The 19092-nt window shown below is 37.3% G+C and overlaps 1 protein-coding gene across 1 annotated transcript in view; it reads right to left on the bottom strand.

The window, feature by feature from the left end:
• Nucleotides 1-4444: 4444 nt before the first annotated feature.
• The window catches only part of CASP7 (caspase 7, apoptosis-related cysteine peptidase), a 20379-nt gene continuing 5731 nt past the window's right edge, over nt 4445-19092 (bottom strand). Inside the window, exons 2-6 of the mRNA XM_009881568.1 lie at nt 8757-8905; nt 7724-7852; nt 7042-7217; nt 5416-5554; nt 4445-4789 (exon numbers count right to left, since the gene is read on the bottom strand). Coding sequence (XP_009879870.1) covers nt 4566-4789; nt 5416-5554; nt 7042-7217; nt 7724-7852; nt 8757-8905 — 817 coding nt within the window. The 3' untranslated portion in view covers nt 4445-4565. The remainder of the gene's footprint in view (nt 4790-5415; nt 5555-7041; nt 7218-7723; nt 7853-8756; nt 8906-19092) is intronic.

Genomic DNA, 19092 nt, shown 5'->3' with positions numbered 1-19092 from the left:
TCCACACCTCCTGTTCCAGGCAGTACCAATCTGTAAATGAGAGTGACCCACTGCAAACTTAGGTTCACTGGAGATCTCTGCAGAGCATTTCTGCCTGTAGTTTTTGGTTGGGTTTTTTTTTAAATTTTTTTTTTAGGGAAACCTATGCAATTTTGCCTTTTTGGGAGAAAGATTTGTTGTACAAATGCTGTGACAGAGTGTTACAAAATTTACTGCTAGGGTTTTCATCTATTGCCTACCAAAAAAAAAGGGACAAAAAAGCAATTTACCAAACTAAAAATGACTGCACACAAAGTCAAATTGTTAGTGGCAATAGCAGGGACACAAGCCTGGGGTTGCAATGAAAGGCAATGTAATATTCTTTTCAATAGGACTGACAGTCACCACAACTGGAAAACCATGCAATTCTTGCAAAACAATGTTCCAAAAGCCTATGACAGGATAAAAGTCTCTTGTAGGTTTCAGTAAAAGTCAAGATTTGCAGGTGGGAAGAGAAAAACCTGTGAGATTACGGTTGTGCTCTCTCACTCTGCATTTAGGGAAAAAGTTTTTAATTGTTGCGTTTAATTGTCTTTTCAATGGAAAGCAATGTTTTAAACAGATTATGTCTAATTCAGAATAGACAATGCCAATTCCATGATTACACCCCCTCAGGTTTTTCTATGCCTGGCATTAAAAGATCTGACTGCTTTCAACCTTTTGAAATGCAATGAGGCACTTCAGTCGAAACGCAAATAAAATGCTGCAAATGATTAAGATGTAGGTTATTATAAAACTTCCATAATATAATACCAAGATAAGGAAAACAAACTGAGTTAATACTTACAGGCAAAATGACTTTATGGTGTAGATGATCTTAGAGGAATACACCTTGAACTATTTCCAGATTCCCTGTATTGCTTCCTGCAGCAAAGCACGATGTGTCCCTGCCCTGCATTGTGACTGCCTTCTTATAGTCCGTGTATAAATACAAACACCCTGAAATATGACCCACAAGGAAATTCCTGTTTCTGCCACGGGAAGCAAACTAAAGACTGTTCTGAGAGGGGAAATCCAGAAAATTAATACTCGTTTACAAGCAATGAAAAAAATATGCACATTTGGGGCAGCCATAAACGTCCCCCATGCAGAAAAAAGTCTGGAGGTAGCTTGTTTTTGTTGGTTCAGCTTTCTAAACAGTCCCTTTATTTCCCCCAAGCTGTGTCTGAAATATCGTATCCATGACTGGAAGATAAAGCAACATTAAGAACTCTAAAAGATCCTAAAACGTAGGATCTGTATGTGTACCATAAAATGTAACCAAGCTCAGATTTAAGGGACAGTATTTACTAAAACATACAATTGTGAAGCAGGATTTCTTATGCTACCTGTCATGACAATGTACTTACATTGTAGGCTCAATGTCTGTCTTGGTTATAGGTGAATATTTCGGATCCTTGCCAGAAACATCCAGTGTGTTTTACACACTAAACCATTTGGCTAATCCTGCAGATAGCAAGGGCATCGCTTTTAGACAGAAAACAGTTATAAATTTGATGAGGAAATAGGTTAAAATGCCCTACAGCTTATAAGTCCCTACTCAGCTACCTGGCCTTGCTCAAGCGAAAGGGTCAGGCTTCCTCACTCTGAATGGGTTCCTTCGGGCTCTTGGGCTGGCACAGCCCTCGGCATGTAGACGTCACCAGTCAGACATGATGTCTGTTGGTGGGAAATTTTACCCTTAAATAATATGAATGCTTTTTGGACGTGATCTCAAGTAATGCTCCATCTAGCAGAGACACTGGTCCCAACACAAGAGAATGTTCTTCTCTCTTTCTTTTGCTGCCACTGTAAGTTATCTTTCCAAGTTGCTTTTCCTCTCTGGCAGTCTCTTCAGGTATTTTATACTGATCTTTGTATATTTCACATACTAGAACTAGCTTAAAGGTTGTTAAGATTCAGCCTCAGCTTCTTCCTTTTGTTGTGAGTCAACAGGTAAAATTCCTGAGCATCTTTGTGCCATACTATCGTCTCTTTCTGGGAAAACTTTGGTCTACCAGAAGACCTCCTGCAAGCGCTGAGAGTGCCTTGTTTGCTTGCCACATCAGGGCACTGAAGAGCTTCAAATAACACTACTGCTTTGCCTTTTTTCTTAGACAGTTACCATTTCACCTATTGGTTGGGAATTCCCGAGCTGTCCTTATTTAGTGTCCGTCGTGGTAAACATACAACAAAATCCGATAAAGACCTGCTTTGTCCACCTTTCCTTTTTCCTTTCAGACATTATGTCCAATAGGGGAATAGTTTTTCCCACTCGTAGAGGAAACTCACGAAGATTAACTCCTCTGATTGTTTCTCAGCAGTCCCTCGTAGGCTGGACCAGGGACTATTTCTAGTAAGTTTTATATTTTCTCAATGCTTCTAAGCTAAGATAAATTGGCTATAGCTTTTTTTTTTTTTTTTTTTTAATAAAAAACCATTCTCAAAGAACCTTTAAGAAAAAAAGCACTACACAAGAGGAAACGTGCTCCTTACCTGTTATACTGTTACATTCCGTGGCCTTATTTTAAAAACTTAAATGACCTGTTTCAGAGCCCCTACTTGCTGCTTTTTTGTTCCCAAGGCTCTCTGGCTTCAGAGCTACCATGTATCTGAATAAAAGGATAGTTTTGAAGACAGGGGAATATTGTTATGAGACATTTAAAACCAGGCTAAACCGTAAGCAAATAAATACTAATGAACTATAAAAGCATGAAAGAGCTTCCAGAGAAGTAATTAATACCAAAACACTGACTGGACATATGGTTGGACTCGAAGATCTTAAAGGTCTTTTCCAACCTAAATGATTCTATGACACATTTCTCACACCAAACCAGGGATATGTCCAATGTCAGAAACCAGTTTCAAATGGAGCTATTTGCCAGAAGTAATAGGAAGAACATTTTTACATGAACTGCTGGACCACTGTACACTTTACTGTATAAAGACATTTTACACACAGGGCAAGATTAATTGCTGGTAAATCAGGACACTTCCATTAAAATATATTCAATAATTTTGGTTTGCTCTAAGAGAGGATGTGGCTTGCCTAACCCAAGTCACCCAATGCCAGCTTACTTTTCTAAACTACTTTTCAACTGACACTGTAAACCTCATCTTGAGAAGATGCTGAAGACCATCCGCATTCTTGGCTGAGAAAGGTTTGGGGATGTATTTTGGTTGGTTTTCATTCACCAGATTGAGTGACAAACATGCAGATATTCATAGGAAATTTTACAAAAAAGGTCTTTATTGATTTCATGTTCAAGACATCCATAACACAATAATTTATTTAATTCAAACAACTGTAAATTCGACTTATGAAAAAAAAAATATATGCCTCACTATGCCACAGTATCTGTAAGAAAATAAACTTAATAATTTGGTAACTTGGTTTTAATAGTTTAAACTTATTGTCTTAGAAGATTTCAAAAGGTATAGAGTACATTAACTGGGAAAAGGGTGAACAACTAATCATTTATCAGTTTAACCAAATCCTTAAACTTACTTTTTTGAGCTAGCTACCAACTTTAAAGAGAATATAAAAAGTAGGAATATATACATCACTGACTTAACTCCAAAATACAAAATCAAGACTGTACAGTAAGTAAAAAGGCACTTCTGGTTTCTGATTCAAGTAAGTATTTCCAGTCTTGGCAAAATTCCTCACAAATGGAAGCTATATAAAAATATACATTTTTTACTGGAACATATAATTCTATCATTTCAATATGATAGAATAACAAAGCCTTGGGATTAACCTTCTGTTGGTTCAAAACTTATGAATCAACAACCAGACATTTTTATTTCCGCAAGCAGAAAAATTGAAATACCACTGTTTCAGGCCGTTCTATCAGTCAATTGTAATTTGCCAAGCAAAAATCTTTACAATGGTGCTTTAATAATGCATCATCCAATTACAGTTTGCCAATCTTTTACAAACATTATTTTTTTTTTTATTTATCCATCTTATGCTGGAGGGATAACTAAGTAAATTGACTTCCAGATTAAGCACAGAGCAATCATAGTCTCATTAATAATGTTCATGAAAGGAAATGAATATATTAGACTAAGAAACACCCTTTTAAATAGCTACAAACTGTTTCATCACTGGACATACCCATAATACGATGGTCTTTGGAAATTTCCGAGGAAGTTATGGTTCCATGAGCTAGCAGTGAAAGAAAAGATGGAGTCTCACGATTTAATTTTTTTGTTCTTAATGTACAATCTGTTTTCTGGAATAAACCTTTATGGGTCAGGTAGCTGACTCTCAGAACATCTTCAGTAGCCATAAATCATGACAGCCACACTAAGGGAAATCAAGATAGAGTAATTAGTATTAGCTGTCAGGTTAGCCCACAGCATTTATTTCTTCTTTGAAATTTTGCATCTTGTCCATCCATCAGATACCCCAGCTTATAAAATATAAAAATCTAGTGTAATTACATTTCTGTTATTAAAAATGTGTTACTCCAGTTTATAATCAAATCTCCACCCAAAACCATATTCTGATCTTTCATCACTGCCTGCATTAAAATACACTTTCAGAAGTAAAGTTCCTTAGTGAGCATAGAGACCACACAGGGAATCTGTTTCTTCTCACTGAAGCGTGGATCATCAGACTGTGATTCAAAATTTGTGGCAACCACATAGTTGACCCGTGTGAGGATCTGCATGATCTCAAGTTGTTTTCCATGCTCATTTATCACAGAGCACAGAGACTGCACAAACCAGGAGCCTCTTCCAGGATTCCTCCAGGAGTAATAACCTTACAGAAAAGACAGATAACAAAGTACATGGGGTTATTTTTCCTCATCATCTTGTGCTGAAGAATGGAATCGCAGAGAGATATGTACTAATTGGTGTGAAAGATTCTGGGCAAAAAGTAACAATGCACACACAGAAAGTTTAATTCTTATCACTTGTGTCACATACCTTACTTCATTAAAGTGGAGAATAACGTGTACTAACTGTCCAAACCTCACACTACTAAAGAATCATTCTGTATTTTTGCATTTGGGAAACTGCAAGAAAATTTCATGTTTGTCCTAAGAATAAGTTTCGTGCTGTAACTGTTCCTCTTCCTGCCTTCATCACCTATTCAACATACTCACTAAACTGGGACATGGAAGGGCAAGATTACCAGAAAACAGTACTGCCTTTGCCATCTGTAATGTATGTGTCTTCTCACCTGCCAAATCTGAGCTTCCTCCCGTTTCCGCTACAGCTAGTGTAAAAGGAGTGGATACAACACACTGGCCCAACATATACTGGGCCTTAGTGTTTTGTCCATCAATGTACAATGTATTATCATTGAGGGCCAGTCTACAATCAAGTCAATATGAGTGATAAATTTTTTGGCTTCTATCCCCATCCTGACCCCCTTTTCTTTACCTGGCACTGTGGAATATGCAAACAGAAAATCTGCTTCTACTGGGATTTTGTATCTTGGATTGGCATCGGTTTCTAGAGTGTCGTTTGCAGGTCCAGAGTCAGTTTGTATACCTTCATCAAATTCAGAGCCTCTGCATGCCTGAAAGCAGTGAAGACAGAGAACTTGTCCAATAAGGAGAAACAAGGTGTTATAAAAATAACTATTCAGTAATATTTTTTAATGGATACGTTTTAAGCAATACTTCGCATGTATTAGAAGGAGAAATGCAGTTCTGGGGGACATCTAATTGTTCAGTGACAAAGTTACTAGCTTACACATTTTAAGATATACATCCCATACAGTAATGGGCTGTAATGATATTGCAGGCTGTGGATCTCAGTGGATTGTCAAAGTGCCAAGTGAGTATTATCTTATTGTAACCATGATTAATTTTACCAGTCCAGAGTCATCCTCAGTACTCGATGATTACACAATGTCTTGTGCAGCATGACTTCCAGACATTTTCTTTAGTGTCTTTGGTTCCTGACATGCACTGCTGTAGCACTACATTTCACAGAATAACCAAATCACATCCCGAGATCATCTAATCCAATCCCCTTCCTCAAGCAGGGACAGCTACAGCAGATGTCCAGGACCGTGTCCAGATGGGTTTGGAATATCTCCACAGATGGAGACTCTATAATCTGGGCAACCTGTTTCAGTGTTTGATCACCCATTTCATATATTATATAAAATATATTGCATTTTTAACATTTTTTCATTTCTCTCTTTTATTCTTAATTTCTTCTTAATGATGTGGTTTAGCTAAAGGGCACACTGAGACCACAGTCCAGGTTGGTAAGTTTCAGCTCTTGATCAGTAGCTTTGAGGGACAGCTTCTGCAAAAAAATAGCAGTCTGCTGGGCTTATCTAACACCAGTTGGTTGCCCTTATTAACATAACTTTAAAGGCAACAAAGTACTCATTCCAAACTTATAATTAAAAGAAAGATCACTTTAGTAGTACGAAGAGTCTAAAATAGATGCAGATTTCACTTCGAGCTTGAGGATTAATTGGTGGAACAGCCCAAGGAAAACCACATCTGCTGCAACTCCCATATGTACATAATACTATGACAAAAAAGAGAATTCAGACCCATGGTATGTCAGTTAACACTGCTTGAAACAGCTGTCTTTAAAAGCTTAAGTAATATACAAATAATTATTTGTTAATGCAATAATGCAATATAAATTTTTAGGCTACTGAGGGAGAGAAAAAAATATTCTTTTTTTGTAAAGACAGCCTTTATTCAAAGAGAGCTGGACAGTATTATTTCTATTGATAATCACGTACTGTCCTCAGCTCTGTCTGCACAAGAGGGAGTTTATTTTTCTGCTTTGAAGTTCATATATTACCAAGCACCAAGAGAAACCACGTACAAAATTACAATAACAATATGTTCTTTACATCTGTCAATCTTGTGTATAAATTATCTTCTGAAAGCAAACAAGTCACCCATAGTCAACTTCTCTCAACACATTTTTTCACAAAACCCGCAGCAAAATTCAATAAATTAACCTACAACCAACATAATGTGTTTTCCCCACCGCAGCAATAGGATACTATATTTACCTTAGGGCTCTTACCTGAATGAAAAATAATTTGGGTTTGCCTATAAGGCTTTTACACTTGTCTCCTCTGAATAGCGCAGTCAAACTCTTGATAGCCATGGGTCCATCAGTGCCATAGATGAGGCCTTCTTCCCCATGGCTTAGAAGGATACAGGCAAAGCAAGCAGCATCACTGTGATTCTCCTCAGCAGCTACAAATCAAATACTTCTTAGCCAAAAGGCAGCAACATTTTAAATGAAAATTATAATTAGCAAACACATTTTTCTGTGACTAAATATACATTGGGCCTCTACTGGAAGGCATAAGAAGGAGCAGATAAAGAGGACACAACCCGCTTTTTAGTAATGTGATAAGTACCTTGAACACACGAATGCATCCTTCACGTGACTCTGAGTCTAGCCCACCGGAGTCAACAGGCTGAACTCTATATCTAGTTTGACAAGGCTCTTCACCTAACACACAGGACAGGTGCTTCACCTAATATGGCAAGAAAACTTTGTATTTCTGAACTGATGTTGGAGGAAAAGGTGGGGAATTAAGACTAATCCATTCAGATACTGAATTCCATATAGAAAATTGCATGTAGTAGGGCCTAAGCAATCTGTTCTAATTTGACCTACTTTGAGCAGGGGGGATTTATGGTGACTATCAAAGACCTTTTCCACTCTAAATTATTCCACGATTCTAAATTTTTACCTTTTTTCAGTAATTTTTCCATATCATCACGGCTTCGGTCATTATATGTGTAAACCTCAAAACCTAAGTTTCTAAAGCTCTTAGCTAGATCTCCAGCATCTTTATCAGTGCCATTGCGTGTACCCATTCCTGCCAGAAAACAGAGAATATTGTTGATTGCACATTACACAATTCAAAATAATTCACACGTTCAAAGGTAAATTTCTAGGTTTATAATTCATAAGCCTAAACAAAGTCACGGTGACATGATTTTAAAACAATCCTCTGACAGCATTCTCAGCATTCAGAACAAATTCTGAGATTTGTTTTAATGCAAAATAATGCAAGGTTCAACGTTAACATGTATCTCACCCTGGAAAATGTTGGCATGCAACATGTTGGTGTGTTACAGCACCTTGTAACATAGGACCCCTATGAACGATCCTATCTCATTTGGGTTATGCAGTGGAACACACATGCACAAAGCACCCCAAGGAAAAACTGTTGAAAAGAGTCCCTATGATATCCACATAAAAGAAACTGATGTAAATTCTTTGGAGTAAACACTTCATTTAGTGTCTTTGCCAAGTGTACAGGAAAAGACCTATAAAGTTGACTATAACACAAGTATCTGTCTGCTTTGAAACCATACATGGTCTGAAAAGTTAAATGCAGGAGCGTGAACAGAGCACAGCTCTAGCTACTAGCTTTTGTAGCTCATAGCTCCAGCTCAGGGACAAAGAATTTGTAACATGGACTGCAGATGTCAAAGTTCAAATTTTAACAAGCCAACCTTAAACTCCAGGACAAAGGTTTAATTTGAAGTTGATAGAGCAAGGTGACCTACTCTTTGAAACAGATACTGCAAAGAAGCTGCAAAAAGCTGCTCTAATATAAGTGTTAAAGAACATGAATAAATAGTACAAACAACTGTTTCTCAAAATATAAATACATTAATTAAAATTCCATGTCCTGAAAATAAAATGTGTATTGATTAATGAAAGTATGAAGATTCTGAAGTCTGTAATGAGTATTATCAAAGGAAGAACATTACCTGTTTTGTCTTCAAAATTTTTGTTGTTTATAATAATACATTTGCCAACTTTCTTGTAGTCCATATTATACTGGAATGTGGGTGTAACGATTCGGTACTGATTACTGAGAGAGGACTTAGGCTGTTCTTCTTCTCCATTCTTCTTTTTTCTAGGTGAACGAAATGAAACTATTGTTAGTGGCCAGTCACATGCAGTGTGCCTATTTATCTTCATTGAAACCATTCAGGCAGTCCCACCCAATGTTTTTTCTTCTCTAATGTTTGTTTTCTTCCTTAGTATTTCAGATTGAGGCATAAAGATCTTGTGATTTCCATTAAGTGATTCTTGTATGCGATTGGATTCTGATGATGGTAAGATGACTCCAGAGTGAACCGCAGCCAACAGTAGTATATGCAGATCCTGACCCACAGCTGAAACAAGTGGCCTAAACATGAACTCAGGCCCCCAGGAACCTTTTGCAAACTATGGTTCGGGACATATTTTACTTTTACTATAAATAACTCACGGAAGGACAGACACATCTCCCTTCATTACTATTCCAAGCACAAGAAGATACGCAGTTTACCCAATGGCATGATAGGATTTGTTTATTGAATCACCATCACCCCTAAATCCTCTGAAGATTAAGAAGCAGCAGTAGGTAGTTTCTATTGATAAAGGTTATAGATGTGAACAGGTCATGTGTTAATTTGGTCTGCCAAACAGCAGTCTGAACCTATGCAAAAATCTAAGCACATCTATACCTGAATCTCACTTCCAAAAAAAACCAACCCAAACCAAAACAAGCTATAAACTTTCTCTGTTAACATGACTGTGCACTGACATTTCTGCTCTGTGCAGGGGTCCTAGATTAGATTAGAATGAGATGCAAAGAGATAGCACAGACATTACTCACCAATTTATTGTAAATGAAGTATTACGAACCAAACAATTACAGCCAGCATGCACACCTGAAGCACAAGGAACTCAGCAGTACTTGCTTTTAGAGGTGGACTTCTTGGTCCAAGCAAGTGGCTTCAGATGTTGGTAAGATCTCCTCAAGCAGAACCGAAGCCAGTGAGAGCCTATAAAAGGTCTGATTCAATCTCAGAACTATAAATAAGCTTTGGAGCAAGCCCAGTTGGAAGCAGTACTCAGGAAAGGGCAGAAGAAGTTATCAGCACCTCTCTTACTTATTTGGTCCAGCATCCTGCTTCCAATAGTATTTATTGCTGATGTCTAAGAGGAAAACATAACCTACTTTCACTGCACAAATAACTGTGTAATACAGTTTGGTTTTAACAAAATTAGATTTTTTTTCCCCCCATAATCTCAATTAATTTAAATACTGTCACTATTCTTACTCTGACATCTTTCTAAAGAATTACTAAGTTACTTGTTTCAACAATAGCCCGTAGACATGAGATTGCTGTGAATTGATTAAATGTTGTTTAGGTAATCTACTTTCTTACTTTCCTGATTTAACAATTGTTCTCTTTTAGCTTTAAGTGTGCTGTTTTTTATTACTAAAGGACAAGACTAATTGAAAACTACAACAAACCTTCTCTAGATGATTCATCATGTTTAAATGCTACTGCAATTCAATTTTCAAACAGCTTCTTATCTTTGAGTGTCCTCGTGTTCTGTTATAAAGGGCCAAATTAAATAGCTGCACCTGGCAGAGTTTCACTTTACTCTTTTTACATGTGAGCATCCCAATTTCATATTCTCTCTCAGACTTCTCTTAAAGACTACAAAATAAGATATTGAATTGTATCTACTTGAGGATTTTGTCTGATACTCTGGAAGTACGTTTTTTTTTCTGGCAAATAGAAAGTATTGGTATTCTCCTTGCATACTGCTTCTTGAGGGCTCTGGGAGCAACAATTAAATATGCTTTGCCTCAAGAAAAGATTTTAACCATTTTAAAGAATTATCCACAGCTGCATAATGTTAATATTACATTTGACTTTCAAAGAGATCTTGGATTCTTATTTTAGCCTAAAATTCCCCCTGGTCCTACATCATTAGACAACTCTCTGGCAAAGAGAGAAAAAGACATTTCAAAACAAAAAATAACCACTCAGGTCGATGAAGAGGCTAATTTCCTCAGTCCACACGGATTCAAATTTCTACAGATTTATCTGGCTTCACTGACTTCTTGAAAAAGCTGTATGACTAACAGTCGCTGTTACACACAGTAGAATATTTTTAAGGGGATTGTACACAAATATCTGTTTAAGTCCAACCCATGAACAGTTATGAACACTCGGGACAGATTGACATGAGCAGTATGGTATCATGTTTGCACTGTCTGCTCTCCTAAAATCCTGGAAGTGATCCAATTCTGGTCTGGAAGTCACGCAGCCACATTACCCCACAACAAACTTCACTGAAAATAGCAGCTGGGGTTAAGTGGCATAATGATGTAGCTACACAACTTCTCTGAAACCACTTCACTTCCGAGTTCAACAGTTTGCACTCATTCATGCAGAAATTCTTGGGAGTTTAAGTGATCTAGCTACTACTGCTGATATTCCCAAAAGTACGCCAGAAGCTCTATGCCGGTCAACATCAAATGTCACAGACAAGCCTTGTCGGCACGGTAGCACTTCCCCATGCCTTTACAGAGAATAGTGTGGCTTTGTTCTAATGATTCCGGCCAGGCTGAATAGGCTAAGGAGATACTGAGCAACCACAGCACACTTTATAGGGTTACACCTATAATTTCTTTACTGGCAGACAACAAGAAGTCCCGGAAATCTTTTGGTATGTATTCAAACTGAACAAATAAGGAAGCAAAGGTTGTGGAGTACACATATACTGGGCCTGTAGTCCAGACAGAAATTATATTTTGAAGATTCTGTTTCCTGTGCCAACATAGCGCAATACGGAAATTGCTTGACTGGATTAAACTGAGAGTATGAGGTCCAACTCTTCAGTTTCAACAAGCTAAATCAGACCTTGTAGTAATGACTAATAAAGTAATAAATATGTAATAATCAGTCCTTAAGGGAAATGCCTTGTCAGTGACAGGCTGGCTTATGATTGAAAACCTAAAGCTTTCCAGCTAAATGTTTACTTTCTAAGCTTTGAACTGGACACACGTTAAAATAAATGTTTACTGCTGTTGTTCTTACTAAGCTTTCTAATCACCCTATTTTCCAGAATGGTTTCCACAGGTTAGTTATGTGCTGTTATGAAATGTTTTAAACTATTTGCCCTCAGTTTTATTTCATTCTGCTTCTCTGACATCCAGTGTCTTTAATTTCCCTCTTTTGTGATTCAAACTTGCTACATTAAATAGAAACTTGAATTTTATGACTGTTTACTCTTTCTTCAGCTTTTAATTACTACTGTGGCGTAACTCCTTGCTCTGCCAGCGGTCACTGATCTTTCCCTTAGACAGAAATATTCTTTCTATCGCTGCTCTCATATATTTTGTGTTCTTTCCCCTTGGCCAAGAGTTCAGCAAAATTGAAACTCCACTCTGGCACCCTCATATAGCTTGCACATTTTCACCCTTATTGTGTCTCTAAATCCAGGCCTTAGGCTTGACAAGAGCATGTCTGGGAATGTGATTTCATCAACTCTAGACTCAATTGGTGTCAACCCTGGGAAAATCATTATTATCAACTTCTCACTTTCCAAATACAAAATTAAAGTTACCTATACCATTTATCATTTTGTTATTGAACTTTTAAACAGTAAAGGCCAAATTTCTTATCACCATGAGCGGCTAAAATTCTGTCCAAGTCCATGGAGACACATCACTTGCACCAGTAGTGAACTTGATTGTCTAAAGGACTGCTACTTATCCCAACAAACTTTCTTTTCTGTTACACTTTGGGTAAATTATGATTTCAGTATGTACAGATATCAAGATTTAAGGACAAAAATATCACTGTTAAGATTTAACTATACCTAAAGATTATTTTCAATAACAATTTTACTGAAAGCAGTACCTCTTAGCAGCTGAGATTTCCTCTCCTTTGCCTTCCTTTCTATTGTCATCTTCCTCCACTTCCATTGCTACCATCTCATTAATATGACATACCAACATACTAAGAATCCATGAGCAGGAGAATGGCTTCCTTGAGTGTTGTAGTCCCTCATCATCTCTCCCACCTGCTACAGCCAAGCTCTTGGGCTCAGGTCTGCCAGCTCTCCAGAGTAATAAGCATTTCAGTGAGAACCAGCTGCTTAACTTCAAGTGCAGTGTGATGTATTTCCATGGGGAGGGTCTTCACTTTCCATCACATTACATAATTAATGTCAGCTGTGTAGTCTGGTCCTGCCTACCTTTGTGCAAGGTATAAAGGCCAGTGACTGAAAAAAAAACCTTCTGCTCAAAGAAAGCTGGTCTCCTGTAACTATAACTACATGAACTCCACTTGGAACAGTACAAGCATAACGCAGGGAAAGTTCTTAAGAGAAGAGTGGATGAAATCAAAACATTAAGAAGAAAGTGCAATCTCTAGGGTAGAAACTGTTACACCATTCCATTTACTAAATCTCAACATTAACAATGATTAAAAAGAGGATGATAGTAACCAACAGACAATAGAGCTCTACTGAAAACACGAGCTGCTGGGCCTTAAAAGCAATATGACACTTCACACACGGAAGAACCAGCTTCTGTAACAGAACAGAAGTAACAGCCTTATGGACAGAAGATTATATGAATAAAGACAAATTCCACAATCATCACTTCCCAGTCACAGGATGGGAGAACTCTCCTGCTTGTTTGCTTTTCTAAGAGGAACTTAATGTGTTAATCAAAATAAACTCTAAAAATAATATTATAGAGGGACATCCGGGCTTTGAAAACAGCTATAATCCCTTTCTCTCCCAGGAAAGTTAGGGACTTTTGTTGCTATACTGAAAAACGTAAGCAGATAAAAAAATTCTACAATTACAATACTATCCAATTTAAGGAAGTTGACATTCAGACGTGGGTGGAAAAGGCTAAACTGATTACATTCATTTCTATTGGAAGTACACACACAGACAAGAAGAGAACTCTGTCTTACTTTTGCTCTATGAAGTTCAGTAAATTTGGGCTTTACTTGATAAGGAATATCACAGATCATTGTGATAGTTTTTACTCAGGCATGCTTCTTTAATGCAATGTACAATCATATATAATTTTTGAATGACTGATAACAGGTTTCTTTTAAAAAGAAAATTTGTCTTAAAAAACATGCTATCTTTACAGACACATCATCTCAGGATGCTTTCTGGAGTCCCCATGCTTTTTGGCATTGGAGAATAGTTTTATTCTAGTTTCTATCACATTGTCAGCCTTTGTGTTGAGTCCAGGCAAGAAAATTGTAGCAGTGCTACAGTGACAAAGTCCATAGTAAAAATCTTCTCAGGTAATCCATCAACATACACTTCATGTTGTGGCATGCAAAGTATCTCAAAATTGCCATGCTCTTCATTCTATTAAAAACAACTGAGATGTTTCCCTTATGACTTTTACATTTGGGGACCTCTTTAAAGGCTTCATTTGAATAAATTCTCCATTGAGTTGCAATACTGTGGAGTAAGTGTATGGAACAAGATATCAGTTTTAAGACCTCTGAAGAAACTTAGGTAGTCTGTATTGTTGATTTAATTTTATGCAGTTTGTGTGGCTTTTTGCTGCTCTTTCTGTCTAAAAACATCCGCTCCTTCCGTTATTGAATGCACAGAATAAATGGTGATGAGCAGTAGTCACAAACGTTAAGTTCCTCTCCCAGGAAAAAATCCTGGACTGGATTTATATTTTTTAAATAGGTTGTTAAAGGACAGATATGAAACAATGAAAATGCAACGAGGATTGTGTTTGAATTCATAAAGCATCACCAAGCTATGTGGAGTAAAACTGAGTGTGCTGGAGACCAACTCAGGGTTATTTTTCCAAAAGAAATGAACAGGAAACAGAATTCATAAATTAGACATATCAAGGTTCAATATTTTGTTCTATGTTTCTACCTTAGTCTCAATAATTAGTGGTCTGTTCATATGTCTGAAGTTTTCTGATAATGATGCATTAATATGTCTTACTCCTACATAGCCTTCTCTCCAAACTGCCAGCTTTAATATTTTTATCCAGTCTAATTTCACCATATTTAGCACACGTCTAATTACTGTACACTCTCCCCTCTTTGAATTTTTTTTTTCTCTTGAATCCTATTGGCAATAAGAAGCAAAAGACACTTGTTAAACCTGACTAGAGCTTTTCAGATTGTAAGTTCTTTAAGGCAGACTCTTTGTTCTTTGTCAGATCTGTTTTGGCGAAGTGTCGCACAGATTTAAAACTGCATGCAAATAATAGATTATCCTGTTGCCTTTTCTCATTAATATTGCATCAGGTTGGCAGAGCAGCAACATTTCTGGACAAGAAGGATGTGTCACTACTTGAATTGTCTTTTATAAAAATGGATATTCCTCTACTGTTAAAAATCAGAAAGCATAAATTATATGGGATAAGGACTAAGCATTAACCATAAGGGCTAGACAAAATACCAAAACTGTATTACACTGCCTTTGGTGGTGTGATCCTGGGTCACACACTAAGAAAGCAGCAGGCTAGAATACTAAGTGAAGCCTATGATAAACACTAACAGGAGCCACTGCAGAAGACACTGGCATTTGGGAGATCTCAATTTTGTCTCCAACCTGACTGTCACACGCTATGTGCTCCCAAACCTTTTCTCCTGAATATACTCCAACGGCAGGTGCAATTTCCATCTCTCTCCTTTCACACAGTTCGCACCTTACCAATGACTTTTTTGCAAGAGGTTAAATATAATTGCAAATCAAGAAAATACTATCCTTCGCAATCTTTTTTTAAACAAAGGTTGCTCAGGCTTACAAATTATGTGCCAGTAGATAAATTGGAAAACAGCTTAATAGTTGAAGCAAAAACCTCCCTGAGGAAAAAGGAGCAATACTAATTATATAGGAGGAAGTTCCAAGTAAATATTGCATACTTTCAATTTCCCTACTGAAATAGCAAATGACTGCTGACTTTGATAGACTAACATGACCAAAACAACCTGTCATTAGAAGGCTATTTTTAAATATGCTTCAGATAAATGTCAAAAGAAATTTTTTTAAAAAATTTAATATTAAAGTCAGAATCTTTTCAACATAATAGAAAGCCTTCATTTAGAAGAGAGAAGAAAGGTCATCCTACAAAACTGAACATAAAAGTTCCCCCCCAAAGCATCTAAACATTATTTCACCTATATTGCTTACTATACAAGGCGACGTCAACAATACAGTACAAAAAAACTCCAGAACATTAAAACACAAAACCCAGTCAAATAGTCCTACATTTCTGTTCCCTCTAATGGTCTTGTTTTATCTGTTAAAGAAATTTTAAATTATGGTGAAACATGCCAACCTGATAATACTGGAGCCTAAAGTTCATATTTATCAATGACAAAGTCTGTGCAACCCTTGCATCTTCATACTCTACCCTGCTGAAGTGCCTAAACCTTGAAAGTAATTTTTGGGAAGGGGTGGAGTAAGGAGAGATGACAAGTGTGCTCACTTGAACACCACAGCCCCTAATGAACGCACCTGGCTTCCCTCCTGGGAGCAGGCCTACTAAAAGCAACAGGACTGGTCAGGCTGTACAATAATCCTCGTTTGTAACTGTTCTCAAGATCAGGGCTATAGTAATTATTTAGCCTCCAGCTTCTTTTTGAACTGCCAATTAGTTCATGACTTCTTAAGGACATCTTTGGAATTAGACTGTCAGCTGACTAAACAAAGCCGGTTTCAAAGTCACAAGAGGCAAAGCTTTTTGCTTGAATGAACCTGAAAGTAGGAAGCTAATGGAGACAGTACCTCTTCTTTCTTTGGAAACCCATGTCCCAAGCCCTCCTTTTAACTGTAAATACACTAATTTTGAAAGGAAAATATTGCTGCAGTAGTCTTGAAAGAAAGGAGTTAAGTAAACAATGGGATTATTTCCTTGAATTCATAAAGATTAATAATAGAGCTGGGAGGGATCTAAGCTATCATTAACAAATTCTTTGCCCAAGACAGGACCGAGTTCATTCATCCAATAAAACTGTATCATATTAAAAACCTACTTTTGTTCTTACTATGACATATGAAACAGTACTCCTACAGAGTTTGCAGAAAATTTGCAAAATAAAATGCTTTAATTTTTTAAAAGAAATCCCGGCATTCCCCTAAGTTTCCTGTAGCATGCTACATCACCCCCAACCGTACAACACAAGCCATAAAAATATTTATTATGATTATATGCCAGCTATTCTTTGCTCAGTTAACTTGATGAAAAGTATTAAACAAACCAAAATGCTCAACTTGGGGTGAGGAGGTGTGGGGGGTGGGGTGTATGTTCTGTTATCCACTAAGGGCCGCTTATTTGTGCTCTGGGTGGAGAACTGAGTGTAAATCCTGCTTCTGCTATTGAATAACTTTGGGAAAGTAACTCCATATCTCTTGGTCTTAGTTTTTCCATTACAAAATGAAGCCTAAACAAACCTATTTCATAAAAGAATTGCAGATCTCATGTCTTCTTTCCAGGGGGACAGTGGTGTACAGTAAACTAGAAAATAAATTTAAAATCCACTATTTTGTACATCTGTACAATGTTTAGGCCCAGAGTGTGTGAGGGAGCTTACTGCCACACGGCTCCTGGAAAAAAATGCTTGAAACAAAGGCATTCTTACTGTCCACTGTGGAGGTTTACAGTGGACCTCAGCCCAGAAACAAATTCCTATCTTTGGTTACTGCACATTAGCTTCCCTGAAGACACAAAACGACTAGTGCCTGCACACCATTATTTAACATCATCTGCAAAAATGACAGGGTTGCAGTCCACAAAATATGGCATTTCCCCAAAGTATATTACAGCCCTAAAGGCCTCTGGAGCCTTGGCTTAACAGTCAAGATATCACAGCTTATCACATTGCAGCTACTCAGCTGAACTACAGCAATGGCTATTTGTATGTTCCTGTGAAACCACAATCTGAAGTGATCAGCTTGAATCACAATAAAGCCTCACCTACCACAAAGCTTCACAACTGCAACAGTCTCAGAGATGAACAACATCAACTAGTGAGCTGTAGCATGCTAATTGCAGTAACTAACTCACCCGAGTGCAAGCATGCTTTTCACTTCATCTCTTGCAAAGCAAGCCACAAACCCTTATCCAGTAGTTTCTACAAAACTGCAGCTTCTGTTTAATCTGCAGAACATCTGTTAGAATGCCTTTTTTGAAAAGATCCATTTATGGATCCATTGGATACATTTAAGAATTCTTTGCTTACAAAAAGTGCCCCCTATCTTCTGATCTTCCATCACCTGTACAATTGTATAGCACACTATATATTTATATAGTAAAAGTAAATTATCTTTCAACTTTAGTTAGAGACACTAGATGCATTTTAAATCCCTCAATATAAGACATTTTTCAGACCCTGAGCTATCTTGTAGATTTTTTTGTCCCATTTTGGTTTCAGACCCTTCTCCAATTAGGAGGGAGAATCTTCTCTAAGAAGTTGGAAAACAGAGAAACCTAGTCCAGGACAACTGGAAATTCACCATGTAATGAAAGGAGTTGAGCTGTTTGAAAGAGCCAGCCTCAGACCACCACTTCTGGCACTGGGGATTGGACTAGATGACCTTTTAAGTTCCCTTCCAACCCAAACTATTCTATGATTCTATGACTCTACTTTGTATATTATATATATCTTTGGAGTTCTGACAGTTACAACTGAATATGTCTTCCTCTGCTTTTAACTATGTGTTAGTGACGGCCTTAACATAATTCAAATCAAAACCATGGCCACAATTTTATTCATAACATACAAACAAGGCAGATGAAGCACACTGGGGCTAAGCCAGCTACACTTTGTAAAAAGTTTCAACACAGGCTATTATGTCTAATATTGTCCACATTTCGCAACAGTATCCTAGTCTTTGTGCCCTTAGTATTTTAAGTATCATTTACAGCCTACATGACAATTTTGTGATGTAACATCTGACGCAAGGGCCAAAACAGAGTAAGTTCTAAACTCTCTACCATCAATTTGTAATTTATCTTCAGCTTCCTAATGAGCTGCATGGTATCTGCTGTGCAGGCCTCAAAACATTGTATGCAACATAATATTCAAATAATAGCATTCAAAAGGTAAAATTTTACAAATAAAGGCTATTGCTTGCTGAAAGGCTTTCTGCTCTTTTCTAGTAAACCTGCACGTACATACCTTCTATGGGTGTTCTGGAAATTGAAATCTCGCATGATCATATCCTAGGTAGTGTAATGTACATAGGCAACTGCCAATTATATGAAAAAAAAAAAAAAAATGAAGCCTGTCTTATTTT

The sequence above is a fragment of the Charadrius vociferus genome, unplaced genomic scaffold (assembly GCF_000708025.1).
Source record: "Charadrius vociferus isolate BGI_N301 unplaced genomic scaffold, ASM70802v2 scaffold282, whole genome shotgun sequence".
In the NCBI taxonomy this organism is placed as follows: Eukaryota; Metazoa; Chordata; class Aves; order Charadriiformes; family Charadriidae; genus Charadrius; species Charadrius vociferus.
Note: the sequence above shows the minus strand (reverse complement) of the source record. Positions and strands in the feature narration are given on the sequence as shown.